The sequence below is a fragment of the Lepidochelys kempii genome, chromosome 1 (genome assembly GCF_965140265.1).
Source record: "Lepidochelys kempii isolate rLepKem1 chromosome 1, rLepKem1.hap2, whole genome shotgun sequence".
NCBI classification, from domain to species: domain Eukaryota; kingdom Metazoa; phylum Chordata; order Testudines; family Cheloniidae; genus Lepidochelys; species Lepidochelys kempii.
The window spans coordinates 160,018,880-160,041,443 of NC_133256.1; the positions used below are offsets into that span (position 1 = coordinate 160,018,880).

The following is a 22,564-nucleotide window of genomic DNA, read 5'->3' on the forward strand; positions in this document are numbered from 1 at the left end:
TTTTGTTTTTTTGAGTCAGTGGAAAACAGTGAGTTAGAGAGAGGAAGTCCTGGTGGAGAGTTTGGTGAAAACTTGATAAGAATACATTTTTCCCTCACTCAATGTGTAGGTTTAGCTTGGCCAAACTGAATGAAAGGCTCAGAGCTACGTTTAATCAGAATACTGTGCTTTTTTAAAGAACAAAAACTCTACAAAAAATTAATTGAGTAAGCATGGTTGCTGTGATGGAATGACCAGATGTGTCATGCATTGGATCAAAAAAATCCTTCTGTTTCTGAAAATCTACATCTAAAAAATAATGCAATGAAAACTGTTTTTATTCCTTTCTACTTGTTTTGTATGCAGTCTGGTGCTACTTTGGGATATATTGACAATTGACAGCATGTGGAGGGGGACTGCTTTGCTCTTACAGAGCTTCAGTGAAGTCACTGAGGCTCTGCCCAGGCATATAATTAATCAGCATTTAGTAAATTGCATGATTGGAGCCTTAATTTCTTGGATCCTTATCCATTGCCAACTGAAGTCAATGACAAAGTTCCTGTTAACTTCAGTGGTGTCATTTCAGCACCTTTGGGATAGACTTGATTTCAAACACTGCACAGGAATGATTATATGTTTTAAAACAAGTTTAAAAAAACTGTTTAAAAAATTGTGGACTCATTTCTGCTAGTCTTAGGTTTTATAAAAGTTTGTTTTTACAGAATTTAAATTTTGGATGAAACTGAGCTTTGGAATGTCCTTTCATTTAACTAGGAATTCAAACCAAAATTTGAAGTAACCATAAGTTACTTAGCATCATGCCCAGGTGCAGTAGATTGACTGGTAGAAAAGACTTTGCTCCTGTTGATGCTTTAAAACTACCCATATCAAGATGGACTTTTATTTATATTAGGGCTGTCAAGTGATTAAAAAGAATTAATCGTGATTAATCATGTAGTTAAAAAAATTAATTGTGCGATTAATCGTGCTGTTAAACTATAATAGAATACTATTTATTTAAATATTTTTGGATATTTTCTACATTTTCAAATATATTGATTTCAATTGCAACACAGAATACAAAGTGTACAGTGCTCACTTTATTTTTTATTACAAATATTTCACTGTACACAACAAAAATAGTATTTTACAATTCTCCTAATACAAGTACTATAGTGCAATCACTTTATCATGAAAGTTGAACTTACAAATGTAGAATTTCTATACAAAAAAAAAGCCCTGCATTCAAAAATAAAACAATGTAAAACTTTAGAGTCTACAAGTCCAATCAGTCCTACTTCTTCTTCAGCCAATCGCTCAGACAAACAAATTTGGCTACAATTTGCAGGAGATAGTGCTGCCCGCTTCTTGTTTACAGTGTCACCTAAAAGTGAGAACAGGCGTTCACGTGGCACTGTCGTAGCTGGCGTCGCAAGATATTTATGTGCCAGATGCGCTAAAGATTAATTTGTCCCTTCAGAGCAGACTGACGCATGTTCAGTTTAATCATCTGTGGCAGTGTTCATCTGAGTATTATTTTCTTTTTTGGTGGTTTGGGTTCTGTAATTTCCACATCTGAGTGTTGCTCTTTTAAGACTTCTGAAAGCATACTCCACACCTCGTCCCTCTCAGATTTTGGATGGCACTTCAGATTCTGAAACCTTGGGTTGAGTGCTATAGCTATTTTTAGAAATCTCACATTGGTACCTTCTTTGTGTTTTGTCAAATCTGCAGTGAAAGTGTTCTTAAAACAAACATGTGCTGGATCATCATCCGAGACTGCTATAACATGAAATATATGGTAGAATGTGGGTAAAACAGAACAGGAGACATACAAATCTCCCCCCAAGTAGTTCAGTCACAAATTTAATTAATGCGTTATTTTTTTAATTAGCATCATCAGCATGTCCTCTGGAATGGTGACTGAAGCATGAAGGGGCATATGAATGTTTAGCATATCTGGCACGTAAATACCTTGCAGTGCTGGCTACAAAAGAGCCATGCGAATGCCTGTTCTCACTTTCAGGTGATATTGTAAATAAGAAGCAGGCAGCAGTATCTCCTGTAAATGTAAACAAACTTATTTGTCTTTGGGATTGGCTGAATAAGAAGTAGGACTGAGTGTACTTTTAGGCTCTAAAGTTTTACATAGTTTTGGTTTTGCTTGCAGTTATGTGACAAAAAAAAATCTACATTTGTAAATTACACTTTCGCAATAAAGAGATTACACTACAGTATTTGTATGAGGTGAATTGAAAAATACTATTTCTTTTGTTTATCTTTTTACAGTGCAAATATTTGTAATAAAAATAATATAAAGTGAACACTGCACACTTTGTATTCTGTGTTGTAATAGAAATCAATACAGTTGAAAATGTAGAAAAACATCCAAAAATATTTAATAAATTTCAATTGGTATTCGATTGTTTAACAGTGCAATGAATCGCAATTAACATTTTAAACCGCAATTAATTTTATATATATATATATATATATATATATATATATAAGAAATCCTTAAATTAGCTGATAAGGGATTCTTTACTTAGTGCTGATATCTGACTCCAGTAAGAAGATTTGTGAGCACTAAAACCCCACCTTACACCAATCAGCATTTGTGCAAATCATGTATCACCTTCTGCAAACTTTAGTCCTTTGGCACACCAGACTATAGAGTCATTACATAGACTCTGTCTATATTTTTCATGATGGAATATGTCTCAGCTGTCTGACCGAATTTTTAGATAAGTATCATTCACAGAGCAGATGCCTATCATTCTCAAAAGATATTAATTAAGACTGAGTTGAGAATGGGAAGATGTAGTGTAAGAGTGGGATCTAATAGGCCGGGGGGCGGGGTTAGGTTGACGGTGGAGTTTGGAGACAGCTAAAAGTGGAAATGCAAAACTGACAGGTAAAGCTATATCCAGAAATTAACAGCACCATAAAAACAGTGCTATCTATGGGGGCATTACTCCCACTCCCTGCTAAACAGCGAGTGTGAAGGGAAAGTGTGCTGTGGTATTACTGCCTCCCTGAAGAGGGCAAAAAGAGCTCATCTCAGGCCTCCTAGTCAGGCTGGGCCCAGGACAACATTCCTGGTTAAACTCCCTGACAGCAGCCTTAACAAGACAAATCGCAGATCTATTTAAAACATGTGTGTCATCTCATGTTAAAATATGTATTTCCCACATTCTAACACTCTCATATTCATGATTTATAGAATCCAAGGTCTGAAACAATCCTACCTATAGCGTGAAAATCAGTCAATTTAGGATACAGTTGCCAGTTATGGTTGTACATATTCCTGGAATTTTCATCACACCAAATACTCTTTAATTAAAGATTAATCTGGACAATCCCGGAGGATTGGCAACCCTAGTTTAGGAATGTTTTAACTGTACACTTTATTCAGCTGGTTGGATGTGTTTTAAAAATATGTGCAGCCCATGTTATGAGACATGTAAGATATGAAACATATTTCTATTTTGGAATTTTTTTTACCCATCTTGGTCTCAGTCTTGCACATAACTTTGCATGGTTAGATTCCTGGGCATGTGTAAAGCTCCACTGGCTTTACCAGGATCTGGAGTAACTTTCAAGGTCAGAGCCTTTGTCAAGTCAGGTCTCTGAGTCCCCTCTAATAAATAAGAAGTTTAAGTTTAAAAAAGACTGCATCAATGCTTACTCACTATGATCCTGACTCAGCTAAGCATTTAAGCAAATGCTTATGTCTATCCCAATTCAGGAAAGCACTTACGTACGTCCTTAACTTTAAGCATGTGCTCAGATCCCACTGAGGTCAAGGGTCTTAGGCATGTGCTTAAAGTTAGGCACGTGCTTAAAGTTAAGCATATGCTTAAGTGCTTTGGTACGCTGCGGTTTATAGCTGCAGGTTTCAATGTGAATGAAAACTTCAAAAGAAAAACACAGAGACAAGCCAGGGAGACAGGGTTAAGAGAGACATCTGAAGTGGGAATATTTGCTGGTCCTAGCAGTCTTTCCCCATCTAGCACTTTTTTATGTCTTTATTTTATTCATTGACAAAAGCTGCCATTTCAAAAATATTTGAACCATTATTGAAAATGATAAATAATATATAATGTAACATAACTTACTTTCTATTTAATCGTAACAATTTCAGAAAAAAAATAATAAAAATGTTTATACTGTTTCTGTTTTGTGTGGGCTGTGATTTGATGGGCCAATATTTTCCTGCCTGTTCAATACCAATGCCTAACCCTGCAATCAAATCCACACAAGCAGATCCCTGTGCCAGTGGGGAGCCCTAATGAAGTCAAAGGCTCTGCATAGGCTCAGGGCTCTGCCTGTGCTTATTAGCTTGTAAAGTAGATGTAAATTCTCTGGCGAAGATTTAAATCTGCAAAATTCCTAACACGCTATGGATTCTATAACAAATGTTACATAATAGTAGAACTTGGTAAGATCTAATCTCTCATCTGTTGTGCACTGAAATGAACTGAAGTCAACAGAAGGTTTGGGTGAATGAAGAGGGTAGGCTGGAGAGGGATTATTACTGACACATGCTTTTAAATGGATGTGTGGGAACTTCTTCAGACTCTACGCATGTTGGAGAGCTGGAACTGATATTTCAAGCTACATAATATTTTTGAGCACAAACGTAAACTAAGTTATGAAGTTAATTAGAGGGGAAGTCACCCACCTCAAGCATTGTACAATGCTTTGAAAATTTGTACAAAAAGGTTCTAATCTTTTGGATGTCTTGCTCATTGTTTGGAGATGAAAAGGGAGGAAATCAACATCCCCCTGAAGTACAATTACTGTAAATTGCTTTCTTATCTTACTGTTCATAACGAAAATTGGAAAGTAACCACAATTTACCTACTCTGCACAGGCGCAATAATGAAATTAAATTGACATAGATTGTGAAAAAATACCGTGCAGTACAATTGGACTATATATAAATTACCATAGGCAGACATTACATTATCTTATCACAAGACTAACTCTGAACTATTCTGATGTTACCAGTAGACATGTTGCACTAACATTAAATCATCCCCTCATTCTTTTTGTCACATCTACCAGCCTGTTGGTGTCACCTGTCTACAGTTGCAGCTTGCTTGCAGGTCGCTTTTAATGTCTAGCAGAGGAGAGGTCTGCGAATGAGTAATCAAAGCCAGGTAGGAAATGCTGGAAGGAATATGGGGCTCTGTATGAATCCCTTAGAGTGAAAGATGGAATCATAACTAAAACTATGGGCAGAACTTATCCCTCTGCTGGTGCAGAGCCCAAATCAGGGAGGGAGAGTAATGAAGGCTTGTTCAGCCTCTAACTCTTGTTAGGGCAGTCCAGAGGCTCTTCAGGCATTAGTTGAGGTACAGAGCCACCCTGACAACACTCCCTCCTACTCCCCTGAACACCTGCCATCTTCCCACAGTGTGGGCTGGAACAAATCCCGCACCATGAATTGGCCCCTTTTGTTTACTTCTCTAGTGCTGTATTGTGTTGTGAAAAATGCCAAAGGGGGCAGTACTAAGCAAATGGTTATCAGTTACACAGTGAAGCTTTACTTTCCCTTTGTTTCATAAATGAGAGGGTAGTGGGGCAGTGAGAGAGGATGGGCTCGTAGGCACTGGCTGTTTGGTTCTCTACTGTCTGATATTTCTGTGCACCGACCAAGAAGCTTCCAATCTACTTTCCTGCCACCACATTATTATTATTATTTATTTGTTAATTGGGGTAGCACCTAGAGGCCCCAAGCAGAGCTCTGTGCCCCATTATGAGAGGCACTATGTGTTCAGGTGGCAAAAAGACTGTGTACAGTTATTGTTATCCTGTTGGGCCCTGAACCTGCAATGCCAATTGCCTATTGCAAGATTGAGGCCATTCTTAGCTAACATCCTAACAGTGGGAATGTTTCTTGTTTCATCAGATTTTTGGTTCAAACTTAAAATAGCTGTTTGGGAAATCTATTCAGTCCTTTAAAGTATGCCTTATGGGTAAATCCTGCTCCCACCACTCAGCCTGGGTAATTACTGGAGAGATCTGAGATGTCCAGGGGAGGAGGAATCCTGTTCCCAGCCCATGGAGTGGCTGTGAGGCTGTAGTAGCTTCCATGGGCTCTTTGCTCGCCTTCCACAAGGGTAATGACTAGTGTAGAGCCACCAACCTGCCCTTGTAACACATGCAGTCAACCCTATAGAGCTGTGTTCCATAGCGCATAGTTGGTAGAAACTCCCTGCCATATCTTTGAGAATCCTGTCCCTCCTTACACACCAGTTCTTCTGCTTTGCCTGCATCTGCAACAATGCCCGCAACAGCGGGGCAGAGCATATTTTCCCTTGTGTGAAAGGTGAAATCTGTTTCCTCGTTACACTACAGCCCCCAATGTCATTAACAAAGGGAAAACTGGCAAAACGATAGTCCCCAAAACAATTTCAGCTTTTACTTTTAAAAAAAACTGCACATTTCCGTAGTTCAATATTGTCATCCCAAGCATTCAGAAAGCATGAGTCAGGACTCCAAAACACCATGAGATTGGCTCAAAAATTCATGAGTTTTAAAAGTAATCTATGTTGGGTGCTTATTATTTTTCCTTCTGTTTTTTGAGCCTTTATGAGCCATATTTTATAGCTTGTCTTCTAAACCATGGAGGCTAGAAGCTTATTTTTTGTTGGGTTGTTTGTTTTTGGTATTATTTTTTATTTTATGAAAGCTGAGATTTTCACATCATTTCTTGCCTCCAGGAGCTGGGGCTTTAACAAAAACATCAAATGTTTTGAGACTTACAATAAAAACACAAGAGTGGGAACACTGAGTTTGAGTGTTTGTGTACATGCTTTTTGACTTTGTCCATACTGTATAACCTTTTCATCCTTCCCAAGGCCATAAAAAAAAAACTGCCAGCAGCTCAGCACTCATGAGCAACCCTTTCGGGGCAGGGATTGTCTTTTTTTCTGTGTTTGTACAGCACCTAGCACAAAGGGGTTCTGGGCCATGTGTGGGGCTCCTACGCATTATGATAATATGACGAATAATAATTAAGAACAAAGCAGCATCATGTACACAGTTGAGAGGGGGAATAAATTATGGGCTCCAGTTCATTTGCTTTATAGCTAAAAATAACAGTATAATAGATCAGACAAGATATAAACTGTCAATACAGTACCTCGGGTAACTAGGCATGAGATTAATGCACATATTCAGATATGGTGTAAACAGATTAGACTCCCCTGATGTCAATGGAGTTGCATCCGCATACACCAGGTTTGTCTTTGGCCCTGAATCGGTAAATCCCCAGGGGATAGCCTGTATGAAACCCTGTCGAATTTGGCCCATTTCATCTGACATCTGCATCCTGCTTCAGAGTGGCATGTCACACTTACTGCACATCAGATCACACCTGCCTAAGCTGTCATAGGCAATTGACTTTTTTTTGTTTAAAAAAAAAATCTGGTAGCTGCATATCATCAAGAAAAACAACATTGTTTTTAGGACCTCTTATCTCTTCGCTCCCAAATATCCTGTTTCTTCGAGCTGCAGTAGCCAGGACCAATAGAAACCTCTTCCTGCCATTGGCTGACTTCATTTCCCAGAGTTAGCACAATCTCATCCGCTCTAAACAACCTCATCAAAACTTCTTTCTGGTCAGAGCGAAGCAATAATTATTATTAACAATTATTAGCGATCAATAATCTTAATCAAATTATGGCAAGCACTATTAAGGTAAGAAAGGGGTACATTTTTATTGGACCTTTTTTCAATAATATGTTCTTTGGTTTCCTTTATCAACACAGATAAGTTAGAATTGGGCAACACCCCCACTGCCACAATAGAGGACAACAAGATTTCCTTTGTACTGCCTAGTAAATTTCCTTTTTCCTACTCCAACCATCCGCAAGGCTTAAAAACTTCTAACTCGGAAAAAAAATTGGGTTTTTTAAATTCACTGTTCAGTGCTGTGGATTGCATATGCAAAGCCCTTTTATGAGAGCTTCGAATTTTCTTGTAGGTATCATTTCTGACAACTTGGATGTGTATCTGGATTGCCGTAAGGGGATAGGTTGTTCACTGAAAGAAAGAAAAAAGGGTTCCTCAGAATGCTGAACCTTTGGATACTTTTAAATGCTTCCCATATTGACAGGGACACAAACATTTGCAAATGGAAATGAAGAGACATCAGCTCTTGTTTTGAGTCATGCAGATGTTACAGATTTATTTTTGTGGAAACTCTATACTGATGTTCAGGATTTTTCTTTAATGTTGTTTTAATAGTGGTGGCATTCTGCTTGGTGCGTGCTTTTTGTCTTTATTTTTTCGACAATAAAAATCTGTCATTGGTTCATAACTAACTTTTATGAGTAAGCATTATTTTAACAGCTGTTTAAAAGACTGCTTTGCTGAGTTTTGCAGGTTTCTTTGCTCAGATAGCTGAATAAATCTATCTAATTTTTGCTGTATTATGTTGCAATAGATAGCAGTTACAGATATAGCAATAGCTATGATTAATTGCAGAAGAAAGCTAACTGTAACTGAATGCCTGGTGATAATGAAACCAGTTTTATGTGAAGTACAAAACTACACATACAATAAGGACTCTGCATTAGTGGGTGGGGGGAGGTTTCAGATACAGAACTGAGATATTCAATCGCTTTGAGGTATTCTGTATTTTTATACTTTTCCAATTATGATGGAGATATAGTAAATGATATAGGGCAGCAGCAATGCTAGGCCACTAAATAATTGAAGCTGATGTTTGATTCCTGAATACCTTCTGCTTTGTTGTTTGAATTTGTTAGGTGTTTGATGCTCTTTTTGTTTAAAATTTTGTAATACGAAAATCTTGCCTGAGGACTATTTGAATTGTATGCATGTGTGTGTCTGTATTTATACAGCTGTCTGTTCTTATCCTTTTGTAATGAGGGATGCTTTCAAGAGTCTACCTACAGAGATCAAAATATGAATCTACTTTGCATTGTGGGCCAATACATGTCATATGCTGAGTACCCTCTGCAACAGCTGCTCTCCCATTGATTTCAGTGGCAATTTATGGGCACTCAGCACCTGGCAGGAGACATTCAGCACTTTACAGAATCAGGTTCTATATGAAAATTTTGAGGTTCTTTGAGTCAGCATGTTTGCTGCTAAGAGAAAGTGCTGTGTATTCATTTAGTAATGGTGAACTGACATTTCTTTTAAGCAGGACGGTCCTCCTGATGTGAGTGGGAAATTTTGCTTAAAAACTGAAGGCACACTATGCCTAGATGCAGTATAAGATTTTTTGGGTTTTTTTATTTCTGTATTTTTCGTTAGTATATTTATAGTGAGGTCAATGTTAACAACTATTATAACACTATTATGTTGCTGTTTATATTACTGCCTTCCAGCACAGTGATAAGAACTAGCTGTATTTTACACGGCAGTTCCTTAAATTGAAGCTTCAGTAGAGAGAGCAAAGATCTCCTAAGTGAAATAATAATTAGCTTTTGCCACCGCATTTTGGCCAAATCCTACAGTGGAGTTTTGCCTGATTAAGGCCTGTAGGATTTTGGCCCCATTCTGCTGGAAAGTCCTTAGTTTTGATGCCAGGATTTCATTTATGTCTGTCCACAATGTAAATTAACTGGGGAGCAATTATAAAAGTTTTAGACTCTAAACTAAGAAAGTATATTTAACATGAAGATCATTTCCAGTCCCAAGCGGTTCAACTTCTGTTCTAGATAGAGTAAAGTAGAAGCAAGTATTTGACTCAGAGAGTAATCAGAAATAAACATTTCTGTCTATAGGCTTAAAATGAAAAAAGGAACTGTATAATTTCTCACTTTTTTGCCATTTCAGAATAACAAGCCAGCTCCTTAGCTGGTGTAAATCAGTGTACCTCCATTGATGGACTACATTGATTTACACCAGTGGAGGATCTGGGCCAAAGATTGAAAGCCTTCTAAATAGTCCAAATTGGATCTATGCATGTGGCTTTTAGTCACTTCTATGGGAGCCTTACACGTTCATCAAAGGTGAGAGTTTGGCTCAGAATATTTGTTTTTATTTATAACTGAGTAGAAATTGTTATTGATTTATACACACAGAGAGATGGACTTTCAGTATAATTCACTGATTCATTTTTCTTTAAAATGCCTAAGGGCCCGATCCTGAAAACACTTAACACTCTTAACTTTAAGCACAGGAGTAGTCCAATCGACTTTATTGGGACTAGTTGGTATATTTAAAGCTAACTATGTATGTGCATGTTTCCAGGATCAGGGGCCCATGTCACGAATGTGATATCTCTGTGATCCTGTAAATAAGCTAATATGTGGCTGCGCTCATGAATTCTAACTCTCTAGTATCTCATAATAACTCTCCCCCGATTATATGGAAAGCACAATGTCCTGGGATGAGCTGTCAAACTAACTGGCAAAACTCAATAGATTCATAAGCTTTTTTGCCAGCAATCCTGGGCTTTTGAATAAATTATTCCATTTATACTTGAGGAATAACCGTATGGGATCAAACCAGCTATCCATATTGGTCAGTATGTTGTCTCCACCAGTGCTCAATATCAGCTGCTTTAGAGGAAAGTGCAAGAAACTCTATGTAATAGAAAAGTATAGAATAATCTGCCTTCAGAGAAAGTTTCTTCCTAACCCCCATAATTTAGTAGTTGTTTTAAACCCTGAAGCATGAGGGGTTATATTTCTAATTTGTTTATTTATGTTACCCGTCTAACTATGGATGTTCTCATTATTTATATAAATGGCTAAATCTTTTTTGGCATCTGAAGGATAAAATGCTCCGTCAGGCAGAGAAGTCCTCCTGACAATTGGGATATTAAATACTAAGAAGCAGTGTTTTCTTCCAGTGCAAATTGTAACCTGAAGATGTGTGCAGTGCATGCAGAACGCAATGTACAGAAAATGAGGGCTAGAAAATAAATAAAGTACCATTGATTGTAGGCTTCTATTTTTCTTTCTCAGAATGACATGAAAAAATAATCCAGTCTCACCTTGTGGTTGATATTAACATACTTATCTTGAATTTCTTTTTTTCTATCACCTTTCAGTGATGGAAGGAATGTCAAATGCAAAAATGTCTACATTCAACGGGAATTTGAATTCCACAACCTACAGCAGGCCTGCTTATTTTGTTGTCCTTGCCTGCCAGTGCAATTACAGTTATTTTGAATAAGAAAAAGCTATTGAGTAATTAATAATCTACATTTTATAATGGCTTATCAATTACACATGTGGTCAGTTCTCTTAAGCTAATCTACCTCTAAATATATTTGCAGTCTCCTTCTTATGACTAGTTTCCTTTGTGTGGTTTGACTTGGAAGCTATTGTTTGTGAGATAAAGTGTCTACATATTTGATATAAGAATTTGGAATACTTGAGGTTGCCAGGGCTTGTGTTACAAATTCTGTAGGTCTCCGCAGACCATTGGTGTACTGATTAAATCAATATATACAATACAAGAACCTTTCATCAGAAATCTTAGTCTTCAACTCTAAGCTACTCTATATAGCATTGTTGCTCCCCTCACCTCCTTCGAAAGGCAAAATACTGATTTCAAATATTTTTGAAACCACGCAAAACTGAAGGCAGTTTCAAACCCTGCTGACTGACGTCTTGTGGAAAGCTTTGAGAAATATTCTGCTTAGAGATGGGTGTGATTACTTTACAGCAAACATCATTTGTGTAGTATTGTGTATTTCTGTTAGTTACATGAAAACAAAATATTAAAAGTTCATTGGTCCTTGTTGCTTGTTTCTCATTTGGATTCAGTCCAACAAAGCATTCAAGCTTGTGCTTGACTATAAGCAAGTAAATAGCCACATGGACTTCCATGGGACTACTCATCTGCATAAAGTTAACCACACAGCTAAATGCTTTGCTGAATCAGGGCCTTAAAGTCTTTTGGCCTGATACTGTACTCCTTAATTCAGACAAAATTGTCATTGATTTAAATTGGAGTTTCGCTCAAATGAGGATTGCAGGATCAGGCCCACAATTATTTCCAGAACAAACAAGTATAGTGCCACAAACATGAAGTTATGACATCAAGTCGAAGCAGATTAAATCTTGTAAAATAAACAACAACAAAAAAGGACCAGATTCAGCCCTGTTGTGACTCCAGTTGATTTATGCCTGCCTGCGTCAAGCCTGACTTTGATCCAAAGATACAGTTTCCATATAAATGACTCTTTGAGTAAAGAAGAAGGGATGAAAAATACCTAATGGATTTTTTGTTTGGTTTGGTTTTAACAGAAGCTAAGCTATCTCTAAACAGCATGGTTTTGAAAAAGTTCCATGAGACTTCAGCAGACCTTTGAAGCGGTAATGTTGGTAGAATTAAACATTCTGAACACATTGGAGATCTTCTGCTGTGAAATGCAGAGGCATTTTAATGAAATGTTAAGGCAAAACAAAATTTTTTATTTAAGTGGCAAATTCATAATCCAATAAGAATATATCATACCATTCATTTAAAAAGGATTACTCCATATAATTTAGCTTTCTAAAGCAACACAGCAGGTTCCTTTAGGAAATCAGTTAAATGGAAAAATATTGGCTTACGTCACTTATATTATCATTTTTAGCAAGGTAAAATTAAATAGTGGGGCACACTGGGTCTCATCCAAAGCCCATTGAAGTTAGTGGGAGTTTTTCCAATGGGCTTTGGATCAGCCCCATAGCCTTTGCTGGATAGTGATGGAATAGGGTGAGTGATACCTGCACTTATTTCAACTGTCAGCATTGGCAAGGTGTATGCTAATGGACTGAGCAAATTGCCATATACTCTGCTTATTTTACTATTGTTATTTATTTCTAAATTATTTGTTGATCTCTGAGTGTGCTCATCACTATACAGAACAGAGAAGTGGCCATGAGGAGTTTACATGTACAGTTGCTGAATCTTATACCTAAGTATGGGATATGTGTGTATGGGGTCCGGACCTAGTCTGCAGCATTGTGAATAAACTGTTTTCAGACTGGATAATTGTCTCACCCCCACCTTATTTTAGTAATTAAGGGAGTTGTACAGTCCCATAGTAATACCCATCAGGGTGTGTGGGGAAATAGAGGCTGCAGGATATTTGGTGAGATTTGTCTTGGAAATCAATAGTAAGAGGAAATTCCCATCACACAAGGGGCAGACTCTTCATACTGCTTTCCATGTTCTCTCTCCCCTGGCATGCATGGCTCCCTTGAGAACAGTGCTGACAGTTTTTGTTATGTGGATACCAATCCCATTAGGAACAGAAATGAGAACAATAACTTATTTTACGAAGATCATGATATAGATATTGGTAATGATTTTCAATCTGCTCGCCTGTGCTTAGTTTGAACTAGTGACCTAGAGGTGAAAGACACTGTGGAAATGATCATCCTACAAGTCTCACTTCTCTCACTAGTAAAATAATGGAACAAATATTAACATAAAAACAACATCATTAAACATCTAAAGATTACAAGAACCCTGGGCACTAAGCAGTGTGTAAAGAATGCATTGTGCCAGACAAGTTAAATTGTTTTTTAAATAGAATTTGAAAATCAGTGGCTGAAGAGAATGCAGTAGATATAATGGGTTAAGTTCATCCAGGGCATAACTCCATTGATGGGAACAGCAACCCTTGACTGGTGTAAATTGGTGTAGCTCCATTGGTTTTGGTGGAACTATGCCAATTTACACCAGCTAAAAAAAATGGTTTATTAAGAGCAGAATGTACATAGCTTGATTAAGAGAGAGATGATAAATTACAAGTATTTGGAGTGTGTAAATTCCAAGGAGGGAGAATGATTATTTGAGAAGGTATCACCTGAAAATGTGGCCATAAAGGACTTTACAACCGTGAGAGAGAGAATGAGAGAGTCAGCCCCAGAGCTCTGAAGAGAACCCAAGAGTTCTGATTCCAGTCCTCTTCCCTAATCATTAGTGCACTCCCCCTAGAAACCACACTCCCACTAGAAAAAGGAAATTTCTCACTTTAATCACCATTTGCAATTTTGTTGAAAGGGAACAGATGATGGTATTTGAGCGCTATTTTGAAGTTTATGATTAAATACAGTGATATCACATAAGATTTTTTTTGAAGCCTTGTTCTTTAGAGCTGAAAAACATCTTTTTTTAGACTATATGTTTATTACCTTGATAAACATTAAAATGCTGCCACAGCAATTACCTTGATGATAAAAGGTCTGTAGACAGATACTTCCTGTGTTCATTTCCTACCCTGATAACTTGCCAAATCAGGGAGTACCAATACAGGAAATGCTTTCAATAGGAACTTCCTATCTGCTAATATCTAATTCATTAAAAGGAACTAACCACTAAGTGTTCAATATAATGGGAATTCTCTAGCTATCACTGTTTCAATTTAAACCACAGTGCACCAGATTGGTTTACGTAAAGACCAGGAATCGGCCGTTACTGCATTCGACTACAGATTCTGTCTTATCGCATTGGTGGCCATGTATGTTATGCTATGTTTGTAAAGTACTCTGGCATTCTTTGAAACCTCTCCCCACCCCCACCCATGTGCTGTGGTAGTAGTAATACCAAGACTGCGTTTTATTCTGTTTCGTAACCTCATGGGTTAGAGATCTTGAATCTTTAAAAACATGTGGACAAAGTTATGGAAGTATACTGTAGGAACAATCTTTCATTGGTGGCGAGATGGACTAGAAGAATCTTTTCCTTCCTTGATGTCTACGATTCTATGTACTCATTTCTTACATGAACATCTATTCTCATGGGTTCTGTATTGATCAAAGGCTCTTCCCTGCCCATGTGGAAATGGGAAGGGAGCAGCCACATGGAATGCCCTCTGTAGAGCAGGGGATCTATGCATTGGGATGGGTGGTTTGGTGGCAGGCCAGGTAGACTGAATGAGGAACTGAGGAGACTTGGAAAGGATACTCCCTACCTTCCCTATTTATGTGCTTCTGTCACCCAGTTAACACCTATAACCAGAGCTAACACAGGCGTGTCCAGTATGTAGCTTAGGGCACGTTCTAGATACATTACTCAGTTATAGATGGCACTTGTAATCTACTATGCAAGGTACACTCATTTGAACTAACTGAAATGGAAATTTTGCCTTACTGGGCAGACAAATTAGGCAATGACTGACGTACAAGTCTGGACTTTAGAGAAACATGGATCAAGGGAAAGAGAAACAAAGGCATAAAAACTCAAATGGTAATAGTAATATTTAGGTAAGTAGTTTCAGATACATGAATCTGGACAAATCTTTTAGAAACCTAGAATGCTATCCCAGCCATATTGAAGTCAATGGAAATTTGGCCATGGATTTCAACAGGCCAAGGATTTCATGTTAATTGTTCAGGGCCTTGGGATTTAGAACCTGCTTCCTGTCTTTGGACCAGATTCTGATAATTGTTCAGCCAGTAACTCATTGACTTCCAAGGAATCACTCCAGTTTACTGCCAGTATAACTGAGACCAGTATTTTAGCCTTTGCCTACAAGGTTGAGCAGTGCTATGCCACTGAGCTTGTTCAATCTATATCATATACATTGTGGCCCTGTCTTTGAAAAATAGACCCAAGTTCTGTTACCCCTAAACTGCTACCATGATGATGGATGTCATGTTTAGAAGGACAGTTATTTAAACTAATATTACTTTTTAAAAGACCGTGGCATTTTAACTCCAGCTCTTAGAGTTAGACTTATAGACACTTTCAAACATAACTTGTGCTCCAACCAATCCGTTGGTATTATCTGGCAGAAGAAGGCAGTCATGTACTGAGCAATCTTCACAGTTACATTAACCTCAAACCTGCTAACTTCTGGAGCATACCTAAACTCCACCAGTCCGCAGGGCAAAAAACTAGTTGTTTCTAAATGTGAGCCTTGAGGAGCACAACGGTCGTACAATGACACAATCCATCCTGCCAGGATTGTTAAACTAAAAGGGATTTAACATAAGCAGACTGAGCTAACTCTCGTCAACTTGCAAAGATTTTTGTTATTGTTAATCTTTGATATACTCACACCAACTTCGCTGATAACTTATATGTAGGATATTCCCTTGGTACAATAGCTGCTGGAAGTGGTCAGAATGATTTCTTTTTGCTAACTAGATCAGCCACCTAAGGCAAAGGTCAAAGATACAGTTCACAGCGAATCCATAAGCCCACCACCATTTCATAATTTTTCCTGAGATTTGGCATGGGTGTACTGTTGCACATACAGTTTTCATGGAATGAAAAACCTGATTATTTAGTCTTCACAGAAAGAAAAGGGGATCATGTGCCTTTAATGCTGTTTATAACGGTTGGATAGAGCTTGTCAGGTGAAGGTTAATTGCTCTCCAGTTAAAGCAGTTCTCTGCACAGATGGGTTATCAGGGCTGAACACTCGTTACAAGATTAATCTCATTTCCGACAAGACTTCCTTTTCCTTCAACTGATTTTTGCTCAGCCATTGGACCTGTCATCAGCCGTTAAAAGAAGGGTGGATTACCTCTGGGATATTAATGCTTGTGTGCAGCAAAACAATACAAAGTGTGTGTCATATCGGCAGGGAACATCTTTAGGGGACAGCACATTTTCGTGCCTTACGAAGGTCGAGATTCATAAACAACTGAAACAATCAGGAGTATTTGAATTGATGCTCTTAATGAACACAAACACTAGCTGATTCATCCAGAGGCCCCTTTTTGCATGTCAGGCCTTTTCTAAATGTATGATTTTTTTAAGTTCCCAAACTGTATCTCTTTGTTGACATTTCAGATGAACAATTTGATATTTCTGAGTTGTGTATTGTCTGTGGTGTGCTACTGTACTCTATAAAGATGACTTCAAAATAAGCTTAATCAGACCCTTTTCTTTAAGAAAACAAATGATAAGTTTGAGTGGTTCAATCAATATTTGTTTAAGCAGGAGGCAATGTGGCGCAGTGGTGAGAGTACGGAACTCAAAATCAGAAATTCTGGGAATCTATTTCTGACTCTGCCAACTGAACTCATTGAATCAGATTTTCCACTCCCTCATGCTGGTCTAAATTAGAATTAAATCCATTGAAGTGAAAATGGCTACAGTGGTGTAAAATGGATGTTAGAGGAGAATCAGGCCCATAATGTAGCCTTGGACACGTAACCAAATCTCCATTTTAACGCATTGTAACGGTGTGGGAAACTCAGTGAGGTTCTGAGCAGCTAGACAGAGTGAGTGAGTTCACAGGAGGCACAGATCTAAACACAGAAAACTCTCTGGAGTTTGGGTTTATTTCAGGAGTTCTGATATAACCAAAATAACACAACTTGGCAAAGTCTCTGGTTACAAAGTTTCTTCCTTGCAGATTTACAATCAGTAAATTCCAAAACAAAAAACAAATATTCAAACCAACAAACAGGGTAGTTCTTATGTTTCCTCAGAACTTCCTGTCCTGGCTTCTGATCAGCAAAATCCCTGTCCATTTAAGGTGCTGAGTCTTTCCATTGACTACAATGGGCTTTGAATCAGACTCCTAGTGCTTTGGGTCATTCAAGGCTGTAGATCCAGCTAAAACGAGAGCTCTGAGGAGGGTCTAAGGAGGGAGACATGTGAGTGCATGGGCATTATAGTTCTGATCCAGCAAAACACTTAAGCATATGCTTAAAATTTAAATGGTCCTCTTGATGCCTAAAGTTAACTACATGCTTCCCATGATTTGCTGTATTAAAGCCTATGGAATTTAAACAAGAGGTTTTGCTCCCTAAATATTTTTATCGACCTAACAAGACAAACACTACTTGTACACTTTTAAGTACAGTGGTGTCTGTAATGTGTATGAAAAAGGTAGTGGAATGTTAGCTAGTACAGGTGGTTGCGGATCATACGTACATGGTGAGATATGAAAAAAGTGTTGTCTCCTAACTGGAGTGGGAGGGTTTGGTCGTTGATCTGTGGGCAGGTCTACACTATCACTTAAATCAATCTAATTTATGTCACTCAGAAGTGTGTAAAAAACACACCCCTAAGCAACAGAAGTTACAGCGACCTAAGCACTGTCCACATCGGCGCTATGTCGGCAGGAGATGCTCTCCTGCCATCATAGCTTCCGCCGCTTGCAGAGGTGGAGTAATTATGCCAACAGGAGAGCACTCTCTCGTTGGAATAGAGTGTCTTCACCAGATGCGCTATAGCAGAGCAGCTATGCCAATGTAGCACTTCTACTGTAGACCTGCCCTGTGTCTGGTAGGTAAGAAGCAAGATGATGAACTCTAAATGGCTCATTCCTAGAAGGTAGGGCTCCTGTGCAGTGAGGTTTTAGTTCACATGGTATTAGTAGAGCTTGTCAGAAATGTTCTTTTCCCTTAAAAAAGCTAAACAAAATCAGAATTTTCTTCACAAAAATTTCCATTTTGTTGAAAAGCCAGTTTTCATCCAAAGAAGGTTTGATTATTGGTTTTAACCAGCTGCAATGATTAGGTAAAGCATGGGCTATTAAAGTGGGAGCGTATGGCTCATACAGAAATTGATAAAAGGGTACAAAGTGTGGTTGTATAGGTTTATCTGGTATCGATATGGAGTTAAGTTTATTTGTGGAATCTTAACCCTGTATTTCGAGTTTCAAACATTTGGGATTTTTTTCCCCACAAATTTAACCTTAATTTAGAATCTCTAGGCTTTTCAAGCATTTATTTTTTATAACTGCCAGGCTGAAATTAAATATGGGCCTGAGTTTAACTCTGCAGAACTCTGCAGAAGCTTAGATCCAGGTCCAAATTTTACAGTTTGGGGCCATCTCTGGTTCTATTAAGGTAAGAAAAGTGGCTGATAAACCTCTCCATCTCTAACTGTATTTTAAGAGTTGCTTGCCTGAGAATTCAAGGTGGTTAGGATGTATTTAAAAACAGTAGCCAATATTTTCAAAAATAGGAGCCTGAAGTTAGGTTCTTAAAGCCATATTTAGGCACCTTGATAAGTGGCCTGATTTTGATCAGGATTGAAGCAGGGACAAGCTTGACTCTAGAAACTTAGGCTTTAAGAAAAACACCAAATATTGTGAGACATAAAATCGTGAGAGTTGGCTACACTGCAGTGTCTATAGCAGGAGTCAAAAAATAGCCGTATGTGGAAACTTAGCAAGTTGGATGTCAGGTTTCCTAGGAATTAGCCTCTTAAGACCTTTGTTATAGAATAGAGTAGGATATAGAAAATAGAATTTGGATTGTATTGAAAATGAAATGTCCAAGTTTGCAGATAACACTAGAACTCAAGACTAAGCAGGAAGAGGAACAACATAACTTGTTTAAAAAAGATGTGCAAAAGATTGCTCAGGTGACTGGAGTGATCACTGATAAATTCAGTACAGTGGTGTTAAACATGGAGCGATTATTCAGGGAGCAAAGAACCTAGCAAGGGAATTTTTGGGAGAAGGAATGAATCATCCCCATGTTGAAGGGGGGGAAAGGATTTGGACGTTTTTGCAGAAAAAATTACCTGAAATTATCACCCTAACACAGAGCAGACATCTAAAAGGGGAAAGAAGACACTATAGCCTGAATCCTGAATTCTCATTTACACTAAAGTGAGTGTAAATTGCAGTCTCACCCACTCTAAGACATGTTTATGCTGCCAGACTGCTGTAATGGGACCAGTGTGTATGAGAATCTAGCCCTATCTATTAACAGACATAGAGAAAATAGAGGGCTAAATTTTCAAAAGGTGTATATCCACAAGCAAATAGGAGCCACGCAAATTATGCCTGTGATTCACGATTATCAATGTAAATCGGGCAAATCCATGAGCAAACCAACGGTCAAGCACCTAACTAGCAATTTGTGATTGTGTTTGTGTGTGCAGCTGGGTAGACCTTGAGTCTCCATTTAAAAAAGATTTGTCTCATAGAGTGAGTCTTATTTGCTTAATCATCGTCCTGCACTGAGGGTGGGATGGGGCCACCACAGCACTAGGGGAGCCCACTAGCATGCAGGAGTATGTTTGTTGCCACTCCCCCTTGATTCATTGGCCTGTATGTGAGGATTAGAGCTATGGCCCTGCCTCCTTCCAGTGCCACCCTCCCTGCTTTGGGGTGTCTTGAGCCCCAGCAGATGAGCAGAGGGAGTAGTGCTTGTATCCCTAGGAGTATAGGACCTGCAGTTGTGCCCAGATGCTGCCCAGGAGGGCATATGAAGGTTTCTTGCACCCACCCTTACCCAGCTGTGGAACAGCCAGGCACAATCTGGTCTAATATCTCACATTCACATTTTCAGAGTCTTCTTAACAATATAGTACTTAAACCTGGTGTATGCTAAACATATTTGTATGAAGATCAGTTACATACATATTATTCTCTGGATGTGGTTTCTGACAGATTTTTTAAACTTCAACAAAAGACACAGAATGAGTCCTAATTTCATGGATTTTAATGTATGCTGTGTTCCCTGAACACACCATTTCAGTTCCCATTTTTGTACTAGACGGATCATTTCATACAAGTGCCAGTAGAACAGAGATTCACATATCATAACAAGGACATTTCTTAATATAACTGGTTTAGTAGAGACGGCACTGTGATTTCCTGGTCTATCTGAAGAGCAGAAGAAATCTGAGCTGAAGAATTTATTTCACAAATTACTTGTATTTTTCTCATGCTTTATCTTCTCTAGTAGTGCAGTGTGGAAATTAAAACCATATCAAGTCTATTCTACTCTGTTATGCAATACTACTCTAAAATACCAAATGCCAATTCCATAATTTTTTTGGAGCCCAAGGGAACTTTAATGCAGAAGCCTGTAAACTTATAAACCTCTCCAAGAAACTTTAGGGAGCAGCAGAGGAAGGTGGTTATGGTTCGCAAGCTTTCTGTTTGCATGCTGAGTTTTTGCAATATGTACTAACAAATAGACTCTCATATAACTCCTTTTTCCTTTCCCTGGCTTGCTCTGAATATCTCCAATGCACCAAAATCACTTAGATATTACCATGACTCTCTCTGATTTCTACAGTCCCCTCTGATCTCCTTTCTTCACTCTCAAGGTCTTTCTAATATCCTGTTCCCTACTGGGACTTTCCAGTCTCACAGATTTCAGCCTGCGCTCTAATCACCTTCTGGGGCCTCTCCAAATCACTCTGATCTCTTCTAGAACTTGATTTTGCCACCTCTGTCTCCTGTCTCACCCAAATTACTCAGATTCTTTCTCAATTCACCTCTTTCCTTAGCTGCTTTCTGGCTCTGCAATCTCCATTTCCCTTTAGCCTCTCTGGGCTTCTTAATACTTGCCTCTGCAGGACTATACTGGTCTTACACAATCAGTCCCTCTAACCATCCCCCACTGCTCCCGACATATACACAAGAACACAGTTTACCTAGCTTTACCTTAGATCTAGGATTAGGATCTAGGTGACATATTTTTTTAGAGGAGCTTGTTTACTAAGCTAGGTCTCTTTCCCCCCACCCACCCGAGCAATGGTAATGCCAAAAGAAAAATAGATCAAACACCCAAAACATCTTTCAATATTTTAACTCATTAACCTGCTACTTATTAGTTGTCTTTTAACCTTTGTATATTTTTGTTTAGAGATGAATTCATATAACTGTTGGCAATTAATTTGGGCAGGAACATGGAACATTTTGTATTTTAATTAATAGGTTATGTAATGCAATAGAGGCAGGTAGATTTTTTTTTTTTTAAATTCATGAGTCAAAATAAGTTATCTAAATACAGGTTTAGTAGTTGGAGCAGAGGACTAGATGTCAGGATTCCTGGAATATATTCACAGATTTATCACAGATTCACTGTTTGACCATGGGCAAGTCACCAAGGTTTGAATTTTCAAGTGTCCACTAATTTTGAGTGCTCAACCTGAGTCATCTACTGCCTGACTTTCAGAGGTGCTGAACATACACAGCTTCCACTGAAGTCAGTGTAAGCATCAACCTCTCTATACTTTACCCCATCTGTAAAAATAGGTACAATAATACTCAGATACTGATACTTTACAGACCATCATGAAGTTTAATTTATTAAGTGTTTTGAGAAGCATACAAATACAGAGGATTATTAATAATTATTTATGAGAATCGTCCCATTAATGTCAATACAAATACTCACAAGAGTAAGTGTTAAAGGCAAAATGGAAGATGTTTTAACTGCCAAGTTTTGAGATCAGCAATATGCTTTTCTTTGCAAGAGTTGATTTCAGCGCTAACATCTAATCAGAGCATTTGGTGTTAGTTATGCCTTGAATTGTAGCTGGCGAAACGCAGAACCCAGGACTTGATTTTCAGATTATTAATTTTATAGTATATGTATTTGTGTATGTAAGTTTTCTGCTAGCATGTAGTACATGAAACGTGCAAAATGGTTGTAAGAGAAAGCACAAACACAGCAAGGCATGGCAGAAATTAAGTAAGTGGCATACGTAGACATCCTTGAGACCAAAATGTTTAACATTGTAATGGGAGCTACAGCACATTGTAGCTAAGGCAAATTTCTTTATTCCAGTGACAACTAACCAACAACAGGAGTTGCACTCCCAAGTTCAGCGTCTTGCCTTCAATAGTGACCTTTGCCTGACGCTTCAGAGGAACGTGACAGGTCTATAATGTATGTGGGCAGTGGTGCAGTTCTCTATGTGAGGAAGCAAAATT

At 38.3% G+C, this 22,564-nt stretch overlaps 1 protein-coding gene across 9 annotated transcripts in view; it reads left to right on the forward strand.

Moving 5' to 3' along the window:
• Positions 1–22,564, forward strand: part of ERG (ETS transcription factor ERG) — a 204,860-nt gene that overhangs the window by 121,246 nt on the left and 61,050 nt on the right. Inside the window, exon 1 of one of the 9 annotated variants that reach the window (XM_073360751.1) lies at positions 7,473–7,689. The exons of 3 other annotated variants lie outside the window; for them this stretch is intronic. Coding sequence is in view for 1 of the 6 variants with exons in the window: in XM_073360733.1 (XP_073216834.1) it covers positions 7,672–7,689 (18 nt within the window). In the remaining 5 variants the exon portion in view is untranslated. Of the gene's footprint in view, positions 1–7,472; positions 7,690–8,592; positions 8,622–22,564 lie in introns of those variants that run through there. 5 more of the 9 variants (XM_073360699.1, XM_073360714.1, XM_073360733.1 and 2 more) reach the window with 5 other exon arrangements.